Consider the following 22,988-nt stretch of genomic DNA (forward strand, 5'->3'; position numbering starts at 1 on the left):
ACTTGTGAATGATGTCAATATATTATATTTGTTCAACATGTGAAGTCACTGATAATGTGTGAGAAACGGGTTGTCTGTTATCTGTGCTGGAAGATAAAGGGCTGTTTCTAAATGTATACTGACAATAGATTACAGCACTTCCCTTTTTGCACAGTGACTTAATAATATTTTGCAACTTAAAAAAAAAGAACTGTACTGGTATTTAAACATGATTTAAATGTATTTATTTCTTAATCAGTATATTTACATGATTTTGAATTTGTAATACAATTGTGAATCCAGGATTTTTCTAAACAAATATGTGTGATGTGTATTTTATTGTTTTTATAGTCATTGTGATGATGATGTTCAACTGTGAATGCTGCCAAAAATGTGAAAAGCACAAATGTAAATAAAGTTTCAACAATAGTGTTTGTTAATCCTACAGTAGTGCTGGCATTTCTGTGGTAACCACCCAAAAATTATACAGTATGTAAATTGTAAATGTATAAAATTTATTTTGTACAACAGTGAAAAACCCTACTAAAATGTTGCAAAGCAACACAAACTGCTTTTCCCCAACGCCTTTATGTTGGAGTGAACCGAATGAAGTCCACTTGAATATCAACCTACAATAATCAGATAAAAAAAGATTATATAAGCAGTTTATCATGGTAAAGTCTGAAAAAGTGTGTCTACATGTTGCCAGTGCAATAATTATTTTTTGTGGCAGTGTAAAATGTGCAAATGAAACTGTTCTCAACTCAAAACATGGACTTACCGACTTCTTTTTGTGGAACTTATAAGATGCCGGCAGGTCATATCTGAGCTCTGTATACAACAACAGTTCAGGATAATAAAAAAAAACATATTATGACATACTTTATAGGTTATTACAACCAACAGGTATTGCATAAACTCCTGCATGCTCTTGGAGTTATAAAACAAAACAATAAAACCTACACTACCGATCAAAAGTTTTGAATTGGTACGATTATTTCAATGTTTTTGAAAGAATCTCTTGCATACCTGCAGTTATTTGATCAAAATACAGTAAAAACAGTAATATTGTGAAATATAACAATTAAAAACATTTTCTATTTGAACATATTTTAAAATTTAATTTATTCCTGTTATCCAAAGCTGAATTTTCAGCATTAGTATTTCAGTCTTCAGTGTTACATGATCCTTTAGAAATTATTCTAATATGCTGAATGCTGCTCAAGAAACATGTATTATTATTATTAATGTTGAGAACAGTTGTACAGCTTAATATTTGTGTGGAAACCATGCTATATTTTTTTCCAGGATTCTTCTTTTGAAAGAAGCATTTATTTGAAATAAAACAACTTTTGTAAAAATGTAAAAGTCTTTACTTTCTTTTGATCCATTTAATGCATCCTTGATGAATATAAGTAATAATTTCTTTCAAATAAAGTCTTTCTGAACCAGTAGTGTGTAGTATGCTTATAGGTGTAGTACATTTTACCTGCAATGACATCCATTTTCACTTTCCAGTCATTTGCTTTCTTCTGAATGTGCTGCACACAATTGCAATTCAATTGTAAGTTATGTTTTCTCATTTATAGAGTTGAAGCTGCTAAATTCTGACACAATGGGGAAACTTACATCTCGTGTTGAGGTCTTGTGAAGGGAATACACTGCTGTACTTGCCATAGAAATCGCAGTCTGCAGGAACTGCATGTCAATACCTAGAGTTGAAGACATGGATGTATAAGTTAATGTGAAGTGAAGCATTGCATTGGCAGAGGATAAGCTGACTCTTACCCTGGTTGTGCTTGGTGCCAAATGGAGGGTTCATGATGACCGTGTCAAACTTCTTGCCGTAAGAGGACCCGATTGAGCACACGTCACACTGGACCACATCAAGGTTTGACAATTCAAATTCATCAACATTTCCTTTGAATATATCCAAGGCGTCATCGTCGATGTCAAATCCAACACACAGTCTTGTAAGGAGAGAGTACAGTTATGTTGATTCATATAATTTTTAAAACAAGTAATTTTAGGCCATGGAGAGAAGGATGGAGTTGGTCTTACCCAGCATCAAGGACTGCAGCTCCTATAGACAGAACTCCACATCCACAGCCCAGGTCTGCCACTAGTTTATTCTGTATGTCATCAAATGTGTTGTGGATGGTGTACAACATGCAGCCTAGTACAGACAAAAGCACATTAGGACAACTGAATGCAGGGCTCAACATTAACGATTGTCTGGGACAAGTGCATTTTTTTGAAGGGGCAAGTGAAAGAGAATTTTACTTGCTGACCGGACAAGTAGCGTGATTAAAACGTCAAGGCTTCTTAGTTTTTTAGCTCTTAGTATGAATATGTTAGCCTCGAAGGGCTAGTTTACCCAAAAATGAAAATTATGTCAGTAATTACTCACCCTCATGTTGTTCCAACCCCGTAAGACTCGTTCATCTTAATTTGTGTTCATCTTCAGAACACAAATTAAGATATTTTTGATTAAATCTGAGAGCTGTCTCACTCCTTCATAGGCTGCAAGGTAACTTCAGTGGGCCTTTAACTTAAAATTGTAAGATATGAAATCGGAAATGCAAAAATTGAGTCAGAATTGTGTTATTTTGAGAAAGTCTGAATTGCGAGATATAAACTCATAATTGTGATATAAAAAGTTGCAATTACTTTTTTAATACCATTTTTATTCCTCAGCAGAAGCAGGCTTCTATTGCTTCCATTTGCTATATTGAATATAGCATTTTTTTTATTTTCAATATTTACACAATTTTATGTAAAAAAAAAAAGTTTTTAAATGTTATTATAATGTAACATATTCGAGTACAACTGCATCTCAAACAAGAAAAAATTTATTTGCGATTGGAAAAAAAGGATTTTGTGAAATGGCAGTGAGGTAGGTTACATGACAATGACAACACGGCTAATGTAGTACCTTCATCCTAAATACTATATAGAACATCCATTTTTTAGCATTTGCAAAGTAACAAAATAAGTAGCGACTCAAGCAAGTATGCGATTTTGTCAACAGCCAACGTCCTGCCCTCGCGCAAGTAAACACGTCATCAGAGAAGAGATGTTGTTGCAAGTGGGAGGTAAACTTATTTTGATTAAAGATTACAAGGGCATTTGAATATAATAGCCTACTAATAAGAATAATAAAAAACTAAAGATGTGCACAGATAAATAAATACTCCAATATTGCATAAAAATAGGAATTGTCAATTTTGATTTCATGGTGACTTTAAGACAAACATATACTGAATTGTGATATTCAGATATGGAATACAGATGTGAATATAGTATTATATATATATAAACATAATATACATATATATATATATATATATATATATATATATATATATATATATATATATATATATATATATATTCACCTGACACTAGCAGACCACATCCATACATTCACAAGTACCTATCTTACATTAATTAAAAGTGTCATTATTGAGTCTATATAACAAAAATACATAATCCTCACCCGCTATATGAGGACTGGTGGGGTACTGCTCCAGGAGTATTTTGGGCTCCTCAAATCCATCCACCTGCTGAAGGCAGCTCTCCAGCTCTTTAAGCTTCATAACTTTCATCAGATGATCAGTTAATCCAGCTCATATCAGCCTGTTGGTATATTTAATGCTAATGTTAATCGGATGATGAACGTTGACTCACTGACTCTCTTAACTGAAGCGCCTAATGATCATGATGTCGTGACTGATGTGTTTCAGTGATCTTTCGATGTCACCTACTGATATATGGAGATTTTCCTCAAGTGGAGAGGTCACACAGTGGATCGCATTGATATGAAAACATGTAGTGCACTTACATGTGTTTTTCTCTTCTTCTTCGGCAAGATTATTTTGCCGGCCGAGCAAATTTGCGCCATCTGCTGGACTGTACAAATTACTTTAGTTTTTATATCACATGACCATTATTAACGGAACATATGTAATAGGGAGTATCGTCTAGAATGTAACAAGGTTTACTCTATTCCACTCTAGGTACAATAAGTTCGATATATGTCCAGAATTAACGGACCAGAGGCTGAAAACTCATTTTCATAATTTATTCACAGGGAGAAAAAAATGAATATACACACTATGAAACTGGGCAATATACAGGCCCACTTAGATCGGAAATATTTCACCTTAAGTTACAATTTCTGTAAACATCGCCGACACTATAAAAATATCAGTAATGTACACTCTGTGTATGCTATACTGTTAAGACCCACCAAACTCCACAATTGATGCAAATAAACGTCCAGTAAAAAGACCACAACATGCATAAACCCAGTTAATAATAATTTAAAAGCTACATTAATTCCTCTCCACCGCAAACAACACACTAATGTGGGTCAAACAAGTATAAATATTATTATCAATCAACTAGCCACAGCAAAATTGCACAAAAGTCAGTAATATTGCACATTGCCCTATTTCAAAATGGTATAACTAAAAATAAATAAATAAAAGAAAATAAACAAAACGATTATTAGACCCACAACTTTACAGGGTGAAAGAAAAACAGTGACAGGCAATCACACTGACAGTCTCCTGCCAAAGAAAAACAATTATGAGACATTCCCACATTTAAAATACATATTATATACATGCATATACAGCTACCCAATGTTATAAACATCATTGTACCTCTTATCACGCCGATTGCATCCAGCCTATGATGTGTGCATGCTGTACAGGCAACACTAATAACCAGAGAATAATTATCACTCGTTATATTATTGTCGTTCTAATAAAAATATATTTAATTTATATGTACACTTACAAGTCAATCCGTCCGTTTCCTCATTAACCAGCGGTGTAAACCACCTAATGCTGCACTCGTCCGTCTGAGCTCGCGCTCACTGTTTGGCGTCTCGCTTCTCTATAACGCACGTGCTGGTGCTCCTGTCGTGTGATACCACTATAGCGTGAGCCGGCAAAGAGCGAGTGGAAGTTACCTGTGCCCCTAAATAGCCTTCCCCGCTACAGAACTAAGAGCGACCGGAAGTTACCTGTGCCCCCTAAATATCCTTCCCCGCTACACTATTATATTCTGTAAATTATATTCACCTGACCCCACTACATACATCCCCACTTTGAAAGGTCACCGTCCCGGTGACACACTACAACCAAGGTCTAAATACAGGGGATTGGGATACTGGAGACGTACTAGCAGCTGTAGCAAACATCTGGTTTACTGATCTTGGGAGATGGAAAGGGTTGCTATGTTGCCCTGCCATATTTCTTCTAGGCCGTACCTGCACTGTACTGGGCTCGTGGGACACAACACTTACCCTATCACTGGGGCTGTTCAACGTGTGTACTACAGTGGGGGATAGATTTGTCCCACTATGTGTTCCTGTGGTCGCTGGCTCACACGACACCTGGGAGGGGACCTGATCCTGCCACTGTTCCAACTCTACTGCAAGTATTACCCCTTCAGGATCACCATCCTCTTCTACACTGAGAGTTCCTTGCTGCGGTAAATCTCTGGTCAGGCCCGGGTCTGGTTGGGGTTGGGGCTGTATCATGGACTCACCGATGGTAGATGGTAACACTTTGAGTTCTGCCCGGTTCAAATTCCTTTCTGAGCCTACACCATCACGGGGACGGACTTTATAGACCCTTCCTTCATCCATACTTTGTACCACCACATAAACAGCAGGGTCCCAGACATCCTGAATTTTATGACGTCCTGCAGGATGTCTTCTCCTGTAGACCAACGTTCCAGGAGAAAGAGGAGATGTCACATTTGGCTGGTACTGCCTATTTCTCCGTTCCCTAGCTTGTTGGAGTTGCTCTTTTGCATGCGAGTAAACCAAACTCAGGCGATTCTGATGTTCATCCATCCAATCCTGTGCTGATTTGGGTGCCTGGCCCTCTGAGGACACCCCTAACAGAAAGTCAACCGGCAACTGAGGCTTCTGGCCAAACATCAACTCATAAGGAGAGTAGCCTGTAGACTGATGCTCGGTGGTGTTATAGACATAGAGAACCTGAGGTAAATATTGCGGCCACTTTCTCTTATTTTCAGGGGGAAGAGTGCGTAGCAAATCATGTAAAGTCCGATTGAATCTTTCGCATTGTCCGTTGCCCTGAGGATGGTATGGTGTGGTTCTGCTTTTCTCAATGCTATATAGGCTACAGAGTCGTTTTAAAAGGTCCCCTTCGAAACTCTGTCCTTGATCACTGTGGATACGTTGTGGGACCCCATAAATGTAGAACCATTTCTCGGTCAGGACTCGGGCCACTGTGCTGGCTCGTTGATCAGGAGTTGGATACGCCTGCGCAAATTTAGAGAACACATCTGTGATCACAAGCACATTCTCTCGTCCATCACTGGCCTTATCCAGTAAAGTGAAATCAATAGCAATGACTTCCAATGGCTTTGATGCCACTAAACTTCCCCTAAATGTTCGAACTTTGGGTTGTCCTGCTTTTGCCAGCATACAGCGATTACACTCTTGACAATATTTCTCAATGTCTCTGTGCATAAAAGGCCAAAAACACCTTTGTCTTACAAGACTAGTGGTCCGTTCAATGCCTTGATGGCCATGTTCATCATGGAGATGTTTAAGGACTTCCGCCTGCAAGCACCTGGGCAGTAGTAGTTGGTACCCCGCTTGTCCTTCTCCCGATGCTTGTATTTGCCGAAAAAGGACACCCTCGATGTCCTTTATTCTTGGCCACTGCTGAACCAGCTTCTTCAGGCCTTTGCAAGCCATGATTCTTTCTAGCTTTGTTGGAGGCCGTCCTCTTCTCCAGTAGTTTAGAAATGCCCCGACCACTGGGTCTGCCGCTTGTAGAGTCATCAAGTCCGATTTTGGCCGTGCTGGAAAAGCCGCAATCGCTTGACAAGTAGGAACAACCTGAGACACTTGAAACGCACTCGATGTTTGTTCATGGATTTCAGATGGCACTGCCACACCCGGGAAAGGAAATGTACTCTGGGAACCTGGCTGGCGTGACAGGGCATCAGCATTGCGATTAGTTGGCCCTGGTCGATACTTGATTTCAAAATCAAACACTGCCAATTCTGATGCCCAACGTTGCTCCACCGCCCCCAATTTAGCAGACTGTAAATAACTAAGGGGGTTGTTATCAGTGAGCACAAGAAATTTGTTCCCCAACAAGTACTCCCGAAACTTTTGGGTTACTGCCCATTTAAGTGCCAAAAATTCCAGCTTTCTGGAACTATAGTTGGACATGTTCCTTTCTGTGGGCCGGAGGCCTCTGCTTGCAAAAGCAATTGGTCGTCGCTTCCCCTCCTGCTCCTGGGATAACACAGCACCCAAGCCAGCTTGACTGGCGTCAATCTCAAGAACGAAAGGTTTTGTAAAATCTGCATATCCCAAGACTGGTGCGCTCACAAGCAGCGTTTTCAGGGTTTGAAATGAATTTTCACACTCCTCCCCCCACCGATCGCCTATGACACTCTTTCCCCGATTCCTGCATTTCCTCTTAGTGCCCTCCATTTCAGCAACCAGGCGGTGAAGTGGGGAAGCATATTCGGCAAAACCCTTCACAAAGCGGCGATAATAGGAGGCAAACCCCAAGAACGACTGTAGCTCAGTGCAAGATGTAGGTCGTGGCCATTCAGCCACAGCACTTATCTTCGAAGGATCTGTTGCTACACCAGATGCCGAAATTACATGACCCAGGTAACAGACTTCGGACTGGAAGAAGTGACATTTCTTAAGTTTTACTTTCAGGTTGTACTCTTCTAGACGTGCGAGTACCAGACTGAGACGTTGGAGGTGCTGGTCAAAAGATGATGAGAAGATAACAATATCATCTAAGTACAATAATAAGGACTGGAAGCTTTGGTCCCCAAAGATTCTCTCCATCAAACGCTGGAAAGTACTGGGAGCGTTACAAAGCCCGAATGGCATCCGGTTAAACTCAAAAAGTCCAAAGGGTGTACAAAAAGCTGTCTTTGCTTTGTCTTTCTCTGCAACAGGCACTTGAGTGTAACCACTTGCCAAATCCAACGTTGAGAACAACCGTGCACCAGAGAGTGCATCCAAGGTCTCCTCTATGCGTGGCAAGGGGTAAGCATCCTTCCTTGTTTTAGCATTAAGCAAACGATAATCTACGCACAACCTGATTTCCCCCGTTTTCTTGTAGACTACCACGATTGGAGAGGAGTATGGACTGCAACTCTGACGAACAACTCCTCGTTCTAGTAACTCCTGAATGTGTGCTTTGACTTGTTCATACTGTGATGGCGGAAGCCTTCGATAGCGCTGACGCACTGGTGCGTTATCCAACAATGGGATTTCATGCTCCACTATTTTACTACAACCCAGATCTCCCTCTCCTTGACTAAACACGGAGCTATATTTTTGCAGCAACTCTACACCTTGCCTGTTCTGTTCAGGGGAAAGGTTAGCCCATGCCAAGCTGGAGAGACCAAGGGGCAGAGCGCCCCCTGCCGTCACTGTCTGAGTGACAGCAATGACATCCCGGTCATCAGACTCCTCCATGAGGACCGAACATCCCGACTGAGGTGGGTCAACCACATGTAGCTCACCCAACAATGTATGAGGTGGTAACCAAACATCTTCAGTACTGACGTTAACTACAGGAATCTCCATACGACCCTGATGAACAGCAATAAGGGCTGAAGATACCAAAATGCCTGACGGCAAAGGGTTTCCTGACACACAAGGTTCAAGGAGTACTGATGGAAGGTTAATCTGAGCCGCTGATGAACACGGGGAATTAATCCACTTCAACGAACCAGCAGGGACGCGCACCGCACGACCATGGACTTTAGCTCTGCCCAAGTATCCATCTGAGTTAAGAACTTGGATGCGTTGGCACCTGGAGAGAGCTTCCTTCCACACCTTACCAGCTGTTTGAAGAGTGAATGAATCAAGCAGACCGGAGCCAAACTGTTCGAAGAATAAGCGGTAGCAGCGACCAATAACGTTCATCCCCAAAATGCCAGGCACGGACTGTTCTAGTGGTGCAGGCTCCCCCTGGATATCCTCCACCACCAACACTCCCATACGTGTTAATGTCTTCCCCAACACAGTAATGTCCAGCTCCATGTACCCTTTATATGGGATAGTTAGCCCGTTAGCAGCCTTTAGCCGTAACCAATGGCATTCTTTCAACAGTCTGCCTGTTGACTTGAAGTGTTTTTCAAAGAAGCTTTCTCTAATTGTGGTAACCATCGACCCCGTATCTACCAGGCAGGGTATCATAATACCTCCCATGTTGATGTCCACAACAGGGCAATCTCCAATGAGTCGAACGGGATCTGGCACTTGACCTTCAGGTGAGCCCACAAAACCCTCTTCTGGTGCCTGGCTCGCGGCCCCAGAGGGGTCTAGTTTCCCGACAGTTGGCATTCCTGGCCCCCTCCCACTATCTGGCTCTGCACTACAACCTCAGAGCCTGATTCTGTGCGATGTTTGGAGGCACTAGGGTTTACCCTACAGAACCGTGCAATGTGACCGGCCCTATTACAGCGGTGGCATATTGGCTTACCATCTGCTTGGAAACGGAAGTGTTTTGCATGAGAGGCAGTCATACTCTGAGTAGGCTGTGGGGGCTGGGAAGTGAGCTGTCTCATTAGAGCATCTAATTGAGCCTGCTGTTTACGAAGGCACTCTTTAATCTCATTAATTTCATCCCCCGACCTAACCGTGACAGCACTTGCACTAGCTTCAGAACTCTCCACTGCCTGAGAATAAGTGTCACAGGAATATGCCCTAGGTTTAGATTTACTCTGCCTACTGGCCTCCCCCCACCTAAGGGCAACACCCCGAAGATCAACAAAAGGGATAGCTGGTACTGTGACAACACGTTGTTTTAACTCTCTACGCAACGTGTCGTCCAGCACACCTTCAATAAATTGATCACGCAACAGCACGTCAAAATTAGGGATACCCCCAGGGGTTTTACGTACAGCCATATCCATCAGAGACTTAAGTATATGTGAATAATCACGTAAAGATTCTCCCTCACGTTGAATACGTTGATAGAATTGCAACTGTGCCGCTACGTAAGACTGAGTGCAACTATAATTTTCAGTCAAAATAGCAAAGATTTTGTCAGGGGTGTCCTTGTTAGCACTGGGATGAAAATTAACCTCAGACTTAGCACCCCCCTCTAGATGGTCAGTGATAAAAAGAACCTGCTCAGCCATTGACATATGTCTAACATCCAAGCATCGACGCACCTCTTCTACCCATTTCTCAACAGTTAGCAAATCAATTGACATTTTTCCAGTGAATTTTGAACATTTACGCTCCCTAGGCACATAAATGTACCGAACGTTCGTTGTTTCACTTGTAGGAATAACAACTGGAGCCACATTCGGATTCGTGGAGGGTCCCGGCTTGGGTTCGGGTACCTGTGATTGTCCCCGTACTTGCTCTCTCAACAATTCATTGTCCGCCTTAAGCTGTTGTAACTGTTCCATGAGAGCCTGTAAATCCTCCATTCTTCCCCTTGGACTCCGGTGCTGATGGTCCGATCAATCCGGGATTCCCTCGCCGCCGAAGACCTATCACTGTTTTTCCCTCACCCACCCACTAATTACCCAAAGGGCCAAAAAAAAAAGAAAAAAAAAAAAGAAAAAAAAAAAAAAGAAAAGAAATCCAGCCAAAACGATTATTAGACCCACAACTTTACAGGGTGAAAGAAAAACAGTGACAGGCAATCACACTGACAGTCTCCTGCCAAAGAAAAACAATTATGAGACATTCCCACATTTAAAATACATATTATATACATGCATATACAGCTACCCAATGTTATAAACATCATCGTACCTCTTATCACGCCGATTGCATCCAGCCTATGATGTGTGCATGCTGTACAGGCAACACTAATAACCAGAGAATAATTATCACTCGTTATATTATTGTCGTTCTAATAAAAATATATTTAATTTATATGTACACTTACAAGTCAATCCGTCCGTTTCCTCATTAACCAGCTGTGTAAACCACCTAATGCTGCACTCGTCCGTCTGAGCTCGCGCTCACTGTTTGGCGTCTCGCTTCTCTATAACGCACGTGCTGGTGCTCCTGTCGTGTGATACCACTATAGCGTGAGCCGGCAAAGAGCGAGTGGAAGTTACCTGTGCCCCTAAATAGCCTTCCCCGCTACAGAACTAAGAGCGACCGGAAGTTACCTGTGCCCCCTAAATATCCTTCCCCGCTACACTATTATATTCTGTAAATTATATTCACCTGACCCCACTACACATAGGACATTTATTTTTAAATCGTTTCACTTGCCATTTCCCCAGTGGTATATGCACACTTACTACATAGGCTACTATGAAAACATGTACAAGAAAAAATATAAAACAAATATGTAGGTGTTTCTTCTTTATTCCCCAAATTGATGTTTAAAACAAAATGTGCAATATTTTGATTTGGCAATTGTTTTCAATTGTCAACAAAAGAGCTACTAGCTATGCCTGAAATGGCTCCTTATTCCTATGTAGTGCAGTTTATTGTGTGCTGGCCATTTTTGTAGTTCTGTCCTGTTTTAAGTGAGCCGTTTCATTTGCTAAACTTGGAACAGCATAATATATCATACCACTAATAATACAAATATCAGTATGCATTAGCAATCAGTTCTGCAATGCTTTGTGCTTTTTGGTTGCTTTGTGTGAATATAAAACATCCCATCCTATTTGATACATTAAAGGTCACCTATTAGGCCTATGCAAAATTCACTTTTACATGGTGTTTGAACATAAATGTATGTTGGCAGTGTGTGTACACATCCACCCTATAATGATAAAAATCCCCCCAGTGCTTTTTTTAAAATCCCCATAAATCACAAGCACTGTCTCAGAACAAGCCGTTCTCATGCCGCGTTCCAGGCCTGTAACCCATGTTTTTCCAACCTTATACCCATGAAAGTGCACTGGAATGGCAGTCAAACCCGTGACTTCCCACCCGTGAACTCGTACTAGATTGATGTACTCCCAGTTACGAGCTCTGACGTCATATAGCTCGCGAAACTATACAAAACAACAATGGCAGCCCCTACGGGTGCCGTGTTTCTGCAGGCGGTACACGGTGAGAATACACTTTAGGACAATATAACGTTAACTAGTTTTCAGTCCATTGAGTGCAAGGATAAATTAATACCAAATACATTTCCAAATATACAAATAAAGTCAAATAAAAGGTATAACAGCTTATCTGGCCTTAGGCGCCGTTTTTCCTCCTCCGTTTCCCTCAAATAAACAAGGAGTAAGCACATTTGGTGACAGAAATTATTACAAATGCGCATAAGCCCCATAAGGTACGCCATGCTGGTTTGTTTACATCTAGCACAATTCCTTGCGCTCAGGTAGTTTGGCGTGACTGGCCTGGAATGCTACAAAGTCGTGAGTCGTGATTTGAAGTCGTGATTTACGTGCTCAAAAACCTGCCTGGAACGCAGCATCAGATTCAGGGTAATGTGACGTACTTTTGCACAAGCCCCGCCCACAACTGTTGACTGACACTGCAGTTTTAGCATAGACTGAGTGAGCTGTACACAGTCCGCCATTGTTTCCACGCCGGAGCAGCTGTAGACAAGAATGTCTTCTAAGCGATTGAGGTGTTTTGTTGTTGGATGTACAGCTATCTTCATCTACTTTCGTTGTTACTCGAGGATGGATCTGTATCAACTGTTCGTGATCCAGCTTGCAGTCTCCGGAGCAATAGGCCTAACGTTTCTGATCACGGCAGTAATGAAAGGGAGAGCGCACACTTTACGACAGCTCATCGAATCGGTTTACGGATAAAAAGTTTACCAGTTAAGCACCCCCAGAAAAGATGTGTATATATTTGTTTACTGTTGGTTGTTTTGTGTAATTCGCTGTGAATGTTGAATATAATGAAAGGGAGACAGAGAGTTTATGTGTAAGACTTTAATGCGCACTTCTTATAAGGTGTTTTTTCAGTTCTTACAGTGATTTTCTGGAGTAAACTAACGCTTCAACTTTTATGTGATGTACAATAAACTTCATTAAAGTCATTAGTATATTTTTGGCCATCATTCTGACGTGATCCGCTACAACAGCCTAGGGCTGGGCGATATGGCTTAAAAAAAAATCCGATTTACGATTTAAATCGATTTCTGCCCTCTTTGTTTCGCGATTTTTCTCTGCGTGAGAAAATGGATGTGTGGGTTGAGAGCGTGTAAAAAGTGACAATTGCGTGAGTCAAGGTGAATTCAGATTCAGTTTGTAAATGTTTTTGGCGGGTGTGCTTGTGCTGCCGAGGTCTTGTTCATTTGCCATGTTGTTTGTGTATCTCTATGGCAAACGCTGAGCCCGTTCAAAGGGGAGCGTAGGCGGATGTTAAAGAGAAAACCGATTTTCATTCAAACAAATCGACGTAAACTACACATTCGAGTTAATCGATAAAATCGATTTATTGCCCAGTCCTACAACAGGCTTGTATTAATAGTGGATAAAAGCAGATCACAAATAAATTATAACCGTAATTAAACGCGAGCTTGTGAGGCTCCGCCCAATGAGCGGCAGCAGCAGCTCATTTGCATTTAAAGGGATACACACGAAAACGGCATGTTTTTCTGAGCATCAAAAAGTGACAATTTAAACATGCTGTAGAAAGTTATCTATAATATTATATAATATTTTGAGATAAAACTTCACATACACACTCTGAGGACATCGTCGACTTATTTTACATCTTGTGAAAAGGGGCATAATAGGTGCCCTTTAAAGAAGCTATAGCCTATGTAGAGTTCAGAAACCCTATTAGCGACACTAGTGGCCGTTAAGTGAACTGCAATCAACAACTTGCAATCGTTAATTGTTCCTTATTTTATAAGTAAAAAGAAGTTGGAAATACCTTTGCAGCGATATACTGTTAACAAACATCCAAACACTGTCCACACTGCTGAGAGTGACGATGAATAGAAATGTAAACTTGCGGGCTTTCCTCTCAATAAAATAAAATCTGCGCAAAAATGACAGCGGTGAGAAAGCGGCAGTTAATAAAGCATCTGATATAGCGATGTATATTTGCACAAGCTCTGCAGTTCACCATTTTCTTGAAAGTGTCTTATCTTGCCTGCCAGGTGTCTGCAGCATATTTTCGAAATCCTGCATAGACACTTTTACAGAAGTACTTCCTTAAATTACAACATAAGCATATATGTTGGCTATTTCTTAAACGTTGCAGCGTTTATAAAAGTGGCGAGGCCAGAGATCGTTAAATGGGTGAACCTTGATGAAATAGGGTGGTCCTCAATTTTTTATCTTGTGTGTGTATATATATATTACGGTAACCCTAACTGTGCCACAAGTTACACTAACCCTAACTGTGCCAACCCCATGTATAAATACACTTTAACATATTTTAAATATAATGGCTAACATAGAAATGGTGCAGGACCTTAAATAGGAGCAAAATAGTTTAAATTAGACTTTGAAGAACAGATTTCCAATAGGCCTATTTAAACCTGGACATTCATGCATTTTTACTGATCGGAAAGCTAGCCTATCCGTTTTGTTAAAACTCTTACATTTACACTGGGGAACGTAACTGTGTCTCCTCAAAACGAATACAAATCTAATCTTCAATTCCCGCGCTATATGCAAATTTAACGAAGTTCACACCGAACTTCAAATTTATTTATTATCAGCCAATTATAAGATCAAAGACCGCAATTAGAGAGAGAGCGCATCAGCACTGGTAAGATCATTTAGTGTGCTACTTTTAATGAAGACGATTGTGTGTTGAGCTTCAGGATGAGACGCGAAACTTTCAGTTTCATTTGCAGCAGTTTGCACGTCGGCTAGCACAAGAGATGCTCGGCTAGGCCGACGACTCTGCGGCGATGCCATAGCGCTCTCACATGTTTTGTTTTTACCATTTTAGGAAGAGTAAAATTTACATTTCTGGCTTCAACTACCAGATGCATTTTGTCCAGTTCTATCTGAAATGGGAAAAAATGCCCTCTCTTTCAGTCTTTTCACGATTGGATAGCTATCCGATCAGAGAAACCACGTGAAGTGACCAGGTTACGCATGAAAGGAGTGCATGCATCACAGTCATTTTGATGTGAGTAGAATGTTTAATAAGGACTCAATATACTTGGTTGAATATCTCCAAAATGTATAGCATTGACTATGTAGTGTAGCCTACAGCGGAACAAGTTGTAAGCTGTCAGTCAGTAACTGTGATGCGCAGTGGTCGCGCTAATGGTTTATCAGAGCTGCGCGCTTTCACTGACTTTAATTCTCACACTTTAATAGTATTTATAACTCCTAACTGAATAAAACAATGTGTTACAATGATGAATGATTACCTCAAAATGTAGATCTGTATGGAGATATGACTTTATCTGAATGAAATGATTACACCACTCTCACTTTTGCTCACGTGGTGCCAGCGATACCCCTCTGCGTGCCATAGGTTGCCGACCCAACCGGCCCCTGTTGATTAGTTATTGATTAACTAGATCTTTAAAAAGGTAAATGCACTGGCTGTGCCTTTTAAAGCTTGTTATATGAACCTTCACTTAGATGTTGACATGCATAGCAAGGACAAAGGCTGTGCTTGCAGTTGGATGATTTGCACTATTACACAGATTTTCCATTATACACAATGATGGGTGAGGATTTTTTTTCACTTGAAAAGATGCAGTCTTTCTTATTGTGATTTTTTATTGTGATTCAAATTGTATAATTTGAATGTTTCCCTATTGAAATACATATGGGTCCTGTATAAATTAGAGCTGCCAATAATGCTTTTTTTTTGGAGTTTATGCAATTAATTTCATTGTTTTATATACTGAAATTTGCCTCTACATACAGTATTACCTCTATAGATTCAGTTTCAATGGGTATTGTCTCTTTTTTTTAAGAAAAACAATTTATATACGGTATCTGTCACATTCTGCTCCGAGACAAAGGTTAAGGATCCAAATGTGGTATTTATTGAAAGGGTAATCCACAATCGTAGTCGAAAATAGGCAAAGGTCATCAACACCGTGACCGTCCAAACAATAACAAACACAACAAGGCAGGGAAAATCCAAAGAGTAATCCATGGAACAGGCAAGAAATCCAAGAACCAAGAGACATGAAGCAGGGTGAATGCTTGGAATTGCAGTGTAACACTAAACATACAAGACTTCGCAGATAATGAATGAGAAAACCAGGCTTATATGGGGTGAGCTAAACAAAATAATGAGACACAGGGGAATGTGATAATGGATGAAGACAGGGCAGTGAGTTATGGGAGATGTAGTTTGTGAGGGAATGACAATAGCCTGATGTGGAGTGGCCTCTGGTGGCTCTCAAGGGCACTCCAGCTGGTGACCGTTACAGTATCTTAACCATTATTATTTACATTTCGTTTTTATCTTTTCTTTCCCTCCTTTGCGATACAGGTACTACGAATGGACAGGTTTCTCAGGTGCTTGGGCCAATCATGCTAACCCTCCTTCTGACGACTGTTCTAGTTGTTCAGAGCGGGAAGGTTCTTGTCTCTCCTGTGGGTGGCAGTCACTGGGTCAACATGAACATCTTGGTTGAAGCACTTCATGCCAGAGGTCACAATGTTACAGTCATTCGGATAGAAGGCAGCTGGAACATCAAAGAATTCTCACCTCACTACACATCAATCAATCTCAAGTGTGAAGGAGTATTTAGTGAAGAACTCCTCGAGACATTTGCATCCAGACTACTGGGAATTATGAGGGAGGATTCGATTTGGGCTCGGATGAAGCTGGAGATGATTATGTGGAAAAGTTTTTTATGGATGGTTGAAGAAGAAAACAAGATAATAATCAACATGTTTGAAGACCAGCAGCTAATGCAGTCCTTAAAAGATGCCAAATATGATATGATTCTAACAGATCCAGCCATGTTTAGAGGTGTTATGTTGGGTCATTATCTTAAACTGCCCATTGTCTACAATGTCCGTTGGACAGATTACAGTGAGGCTCATTTTGCAATAGCTCCTTCACCACTTTCTTATGTTCCTGCTTCAATGCTGGAGTTATCAGACCGCATGAGTTTCTTGGAAAGAGTGAAGAATGTTGCGATGTACATCATTCCAGAAATACAGCTAGCTATTCTGATTACGCCAACTTATAATGCACTTTGTGAGCGTTTCATTGGCCCAGGAACATCCTACTTTTCTTTACTTCAGGGTGCCGATCTGTGGCTCCATAGAGCTGATTTTATTTTTGAATTCCCGCGTCCCACTATGCCAAACATTATCTACATTGGTGGATTTCAGTGCAAGCCACCAAAGCCTCTTCCACAGGACCTGGAGGACTTTGTGGAGAGCTCTGGTGAGCATGGTGTCATCATCATGTCTCTGGGCACTTTCTTCGGTCAGCTTCCTGATGATTTAGCTGAGGCAATTGCTGAAGCTTTTGCAGAACTTCCACAGAAGATCATCTGGAGGTACATAGGAAAGAGACCATCTGCACTAGGGAACAATACCTTATTGATGGACTGGATGCCTCAGAATGATCTTCTGGGTCATCCTAAGACCAGAGCCTTTGTGACACATGGAGGAACCAATGGAGTTCAAGAAGCCATCTACCACGGCGTGCCAATCATTGGACTTGGGCTGATATTTGACCAGCCTAGTAATCTTGTAAAAATGAGAGTAAAGGGTGTAGCCAAGAATGTAGACTTTGCCACAGTGGATAAAGACTCCTTTCTTAAAACTGTTAAAGAGGTTCTTTATGAGCCCTCTTATCGGGAGAACATGCAGAAGCTCTCAAGGCTTCACAAGGACGTCCCAGTGAAGCCCCTGGACTACGCCATCTTCTGGATTGAGTTTGTTATGAGGCACAAAGGTGCCGCTCACTTGCACACAGAGTCTCATAAAATGCCCTGGTACTCTTACCACTCTGTTGATGTCATACTGTTCCTGCTTTCTGCCGTGGCACTCATAATCCTGATCATATATATGGTTATCAAGTATTTCTGCTGCAGAATATTCATGAGAAAACAGTTATGAGGACGAGGTCTTAGAATTTTCTTGCATTACTTTCCTACTTTCCTGTTTGTCTAAAAATTCAAATAAATCATTTATCTGCAGCTAATCTCCAAATGCACCTAATAACAAGAATACTTGGGGAAATATATTTGGGAAATAATAAATATTTTACTGCCTGCTCAGTTAGCTGTAGGATGTGCATTCTTTACAGTATGTTATACCTTTTCTTTCTCAAAAAGCATTTTTCGGAAATGGAAAACAACAAACACATTTCATTACTTGATCTCGTTTCTGTAAAGCTGCTTTGAAACGATGTGTATTGTGAAAAGCGCTCTACAAATAAATGTGAATAGAATTGAATAGTAAACATGTCTTATTCTGAATGACACAAGCTGTAGAGACATTTCCATTGGTAACCTGTGATTGTGATTATGCTCAAGAGCACAGAGATGGATGTCTCCAGTTTCTATGACCTTTGTGTTTGCAGCCCAGATTTTGACATGCCCTAAAGCAGGCTTTTCTAGTTGGCAACAAGTATATCGCTTCACTTGTTTGTGTTTTGTCAGTCTCAACTTGACACAGTTGAAATGTTGTTACAAAAAAAGAATGACACACATGATTTTAAAAATATTAAACATATTAATATGTGGTTCAGGCAATATGTGCTCTGATTATCTTCACTGTAATAAAATGAAACATGACATAAAACACGACCCTGTCTATTTTTGTTAAATGTCAGTTTTAATTATCAATAATTATAGCGATTACAAAAGTGTAAGAAAAAGAAGATATAATAAGAAATAAAGCAAACAATTCAGTCAAATACATCGTTCTCCATTCCGGCGTGATTACTTCGACTTCCAAACAGATGGAAATGGATAAATACCCTAAATGTTCCTATCAAATCTGACTTGTAACGCTGCCCAAATCATACACTGCTCCTTCGTTGGCCAGAGGAGAACTGGCCCCCGACTGAGCTTGGGTTCTCCCAAGGGTTTTTTCTCCATTCTGTCTCCTGATGGAGTTTTGGTTCCTTGCCACTGTTGCCTTGGCTTTAGGCTTGCTTAGTTGGGGACATTTAATATTCAACAATATTACCGTATTTTCTGCACAATAAGGCGCACCGGATTATAAGGCGCACCTTCAATGAATGACATATTTTAGAAAAATTTTCATATATAGGGCGCACCGGATTATAAGGCGCATAAGATACTGCAGTCAAACGTTTGACTCGGTTTGCGTTATGCATCCACTAGATGTGCTAAAGGGAATGTCAACAAAACAGTCAGATAAAGTCAAACTTTATTAAGCGTTCTGACAACTCCGTTCACTCCCATGGTAACGTTGTTCAAATGTTAAAGGAGAACTCCGGTCAATGTTAACATTGAGCTCATTTTTTTGTAAATTTGGAGTGCTGTCAATACAGATAACAACGTCAAAAACTGGTGTTGCCTACACCGTGTTATCCTCTTTTTAAAGTTGACTTAAACGGGACAAGTTTTAAACCTGCTTTTAGCCTCTTAACAACCTTAATGTGTCATTAAAAGTGCACAGCCATGTGAGTGAATACGGTGAATCTGACTGCAGTAAATGTGAAAGACATGAATAAAAATGATGTTTATTCAGCCAGCTCACATACCCGTATTTTCTTCCTGTTTTCGGTCGAAGTCCACAGTAGGCGATTGTCGAGTGCGCGCGCGCGATCATGATTAACTAAGCAACAGTGGAGACTCAGACTGTCAGTCGATGACGGTGCTGTGTGGTGTTCTGAGAATATCAGCTCAAATGGATAGTTCATCCGAATCAGATGTTGAACACACGGAGGAGGTTTAATCGCGCGCGCGCGAACTCGACAATCGACTTCTGTGGACTTTGACCGAAAACAGGAAGTAAATACGGGTATGTGAGCTTGCCAAGGGGCTAATCCACCAGCCGGAAACTGAAGTCTCCCCGGGCGCCGCCATTGGCTAACAAGCCTTCACCTGCTGTTAGCATTCCATTGACTCCCATTCATTTTTGCGTCACTTTGACAGCGAATAACTTTACATCTTAGACGTTTAAAGACTTTATTTGTCCATTATTTATTTCTAAAGAAACACGACAATGTATAAAATGCTCCATTACCTTGTATCTTACGTTGTGGCCCCGTAGAAGCCGTTTTTGTAAAAATAGGCTAACGATTGCATCGTAACATGCGACTCTCTGTCGCATAGAAGAGAAATGACCGTAAAGACAGATGTAGAAGCTCACGCGCAATCGGGGGACGTGGAGGCATAAAGTCAAGGGAGAAGCCCATAGAGAGTCATAAAGTTGCTCCTGCTGCGAGCTCATGGACGGCTAATACTCACGATCTCCGGCTCTGCAAGATTCAGAAGGGAATGATTCAGATTCCTCTTGGCACCGCTACTAGAAGACGTACAACTGTCAGTCAGGTTGCTCACGTCACAACTACGTCTTCAAGCTCAGTTTGAGCATGCGCAGTGCGCTTGGCAATCAGGAAGTGAGTGCTTCTATTTGACTTCACTTTTCTCCGTTGAAGTCTATGGGGTCGATGTCCATTTCTTTTACTGTCTATGGAGCTTGCTGAATAAAGAGATTATTCCTGCCTTCGTGAAAGCTCGGATCACATTTGAGACTGATATATCAGCCCAGGCATCCACGATCCATTGGCAGATAGTGGCGTAAGTCGCCCCGGCGCTGTCTCCCCGTCTTGGTGAACGTGTGTTCACCATCCATATATAAGGCGCTCCGGATTATAAGGCGCACTGTCGTTTTTTGAGAAAATGAAAGGCTTTTAAGTGCGCCTTATAGTGCGGAAAATACGGTATTGATCTGCCTTACTGCCTGTTATATTGAAGGATGAATGTATATAAACCAGACAGACGCGAGTAGTAGCTTAGCATTTCTTTTACTTTCTCCTTCTTCTCCTTCATCAGTTTTTACATCTCAACATATCAGTGCCACCTAGTGGACATGAACATTATAGCAATGCAATAGAGAACACAACATCTTCCCCTTTTCAGAAAGAATCCAGCTTTATATCACAACAGAAATAAACAAAATCAAGAATAAACAAATTTTTTTAAAACAACGAAATAACTGGTTTTAACTTTTCGTGTTTTTTTCATTCAAATATCACCTCTGCTATCTCAAGTTCTTCATTTCCTTACATATCTAAAACATAGTCCTTGGTCCAAACGGGTTGTTGTCGAACTCTAACAGACCTATTCAACGGACTTGTTGTTGTTCCATGTTGCGCCTCAGTAGGAGTAACACTTTCACTTGATTTCGGCATTTCAGCAAGACGTGAGGCATTCCATACCTTACCATCATCAAGAAGGTAAGAATCTTCACCTTTCTTCTGTACCACAGCTTTTGGTTGTGTGAACTTCCGGTCGCCCTTCTTTACCATCCAAGGTTTCTTAACTCGAACTAGATCACCAGGTCGGAATCTTGAAGTTTTTGCATTTCTCCTGGCATCAGTGTAAAGCTTAACCTTGCTTTGTTTCATTTTCACATGTTCTCGTATCGCGTTTCTGTCAGTTTCTCTTACCGGAAAGTCCATGATTTGTAACTTGGTTCTCATACATCTACCATGGAGTAACTCAGATGGTGTAACTCCTGTAGTAGCATGAGGAGTACTTCGATAGTCCATCAAAAATGTTTGAGTGAACATCTTCCAAGGTTCTCGTTGGATTGAAGCAGTTTGTAGGCAATCTTTCAGAACTCTGTTGAACCTCTCGACTTCTCCATTCGCACGTGGATAATAAACAGCAGATCTGAAATGACGTATATTTCTCTCTCTCAGAAACTCAGAAAACTCAGCCGAGATAAACTGAGGCCCATTGTCTGAGACCAACTCCTTTGGATTTCCTTCTCTAGTAAAAACAGTAATCAAGAACTGTTTAACAGTAGACGTGTCAACTCTAGACGCAAAAGTGACTTCTGGCCATTTGCTGAAGTAATCCACAAGCGTAATTGCATATCTGCAGTCTACCGGGGCAGTTTCGAATGGTCCGACAATGTCAATAGCGACCTTTTCCCATGCAGCAGAAGGCAATTCAACAGGGTTGAGAGGAGCATCATGAGTCACAGCAGACTTGTCGTTTTGTTTGCACGTCTGACAGTTTCGTATCAGGGCTTCCGTCTGGTTGTCCATCTTTGGCCACCAGTACAATTGCCTAAGTCTTTGCTTTGTACGGACCATGCCTTGATGTGATTCATGTGCCAGTTCTATAAGTTTCTTCTGTAGTGACTCGGGTACCAAGAGACGGTATGTTCCTCTGACAATACATCCATCCACGACAGCGAGCTCATGTCGGACAGGAAAGTATCCCTGTACGTCCGGATCAACATTCTTCATGTTCTTTGGCCAACGTGTCTGTAGATATGTACACAGTTTAGAGAACACTGGGCAGTTGTTGCATGCAAACTGGAAATCTTCCTTGGTGATTGCGCTGGAAGCAAATGAAATCAGAGCAACAGACTCAATGGTTTCCGCAAAGTCATGTTCATTGTTAGTGAGCGGCAATCTTGATAAGCAATCAGCAACACTGTTCAATGGACCAGGCCTGTATTCAACATTGTAGTCAAACTCCATTAACCGTGCAGACCATCTAGCAACACGTAACCCAGCTCGACTATTCCCTTTACTCGTGAGAAGAGTAGTAAGAGCTTGATGGTCTGTGCGTAATAGGAACTTTCTTCCCCATAGCCATGTACGCCATTTCTCTGCAGCCCAGACACATGACAGTGCTTCCTTCTCGACGATGGAATATTTTCGTTCAGCCTCAGACAAGGAACGTGAGGCAAAAGCAATGGTTCTTTCTGTTCCAGTGTCATCCAACTGAGTCAAGACAGCACCCACACCATAGTCTGAGGCGTCACATGAGAGGATTGTGCTGCGATTGGGGTTGAACAAGGAAAGAGCAGGACTATCCACTATTGCCTGTTTAACTCGATCAAAACTTTCTTGTGCTGCAGCAGTCCAGTGGAATTCACAGTCTTTACGGAGTAATGCTCTCATT

General features: G+C 41.2%; 2 protein-coding genes across 4 annotated transcripts; one reads left to right on the top strand and one right to left on the bottom strand.

Moving 5' to 3' along the window:
* Positions 1-201: 201 nt before the first annotated feature.
* On the bottom strand, positions 202-3,882 carry mettl5 (methyltransferase 5, N6-adenosine). 3 transcript variants are annotated; one of them, XM_056271466.1, is made up of 8 exons: positions 3,824-3,882; positions 3,479-3,618; positions 2,041-2,155; positions 1,768-1,949; positions 1,609-1,691; positions 1,469-1,520; positions 761-810; positions 202-608 (listed from the first exon to the last, which is right to left on the bottom strand). In XM_056271466.1, the coding sequence occupies exons 2-8, from the start codon at positions 3,585-3,587 to the stop codon at positions 567-569; spliced, it is 633 nt and encodes a 210-aa protein (XP_056127441.1). In that variant the 5' UTR covers positions 3,588-3,618; positions 3,824-3,882; the 3' UTR covers positions 202-566. The 3 variants fall into 3 exon arrangements, with proteins under 3 accessions (XP_056127441.1, XP_056127442.1, XP_056127440.1); XM_056271467.1 differs by lacking the exon at positions 3,824-3,882 and adding an exon at positions 3,743-3,808; XM_056271465.1 differs by lacking the exon at positions 3,824-3,882 and having other exon boundaries at positions 3,479-3,808.
* An 11,670-nt stretch (positions 3,883-15,552) lies between these two features.
* Positions 15,553-17,982, top strand: LOC130105464 (UDP-glucuronosyltransferase 2C1-like). Its single transcript, XM_056271474.1, has 2 exons — positions 15,553-15,614; positions 16,394-17,982. The coding sequence occupies exons 1-2, from the start codon at positions 15,608-15,610 to the stop codon at positions 17,980-17,982; spliced, it is 1,596 nt and encodes a 531-aa protein (XP_056127449.1). The 5' UTR covers positions 15,553-15,607.
* Positions 17,983-22,988: the final 5,006 nt, after the last annotated feature.

The sequence above is a fragment of the Rhinichthys klamathensis genome, unplaced genomic scaffold (assembly GCF_029890125.1).
Source record: "Rhinichthys klamathensis goyatoka isolate OS25496 unplaced genomic scaffold, OSU_Roscu_1.1 h1tg000320l_1, whole genome shotgun sequence".
In the NCBI taxonomy this organism is placed as follows: Eukaryota; Metazoa; Chordata; class Actinopteri; order Cypriniformes; family Leuciscidae; genus Rhinichthys; species Rhinichthys klamathensis.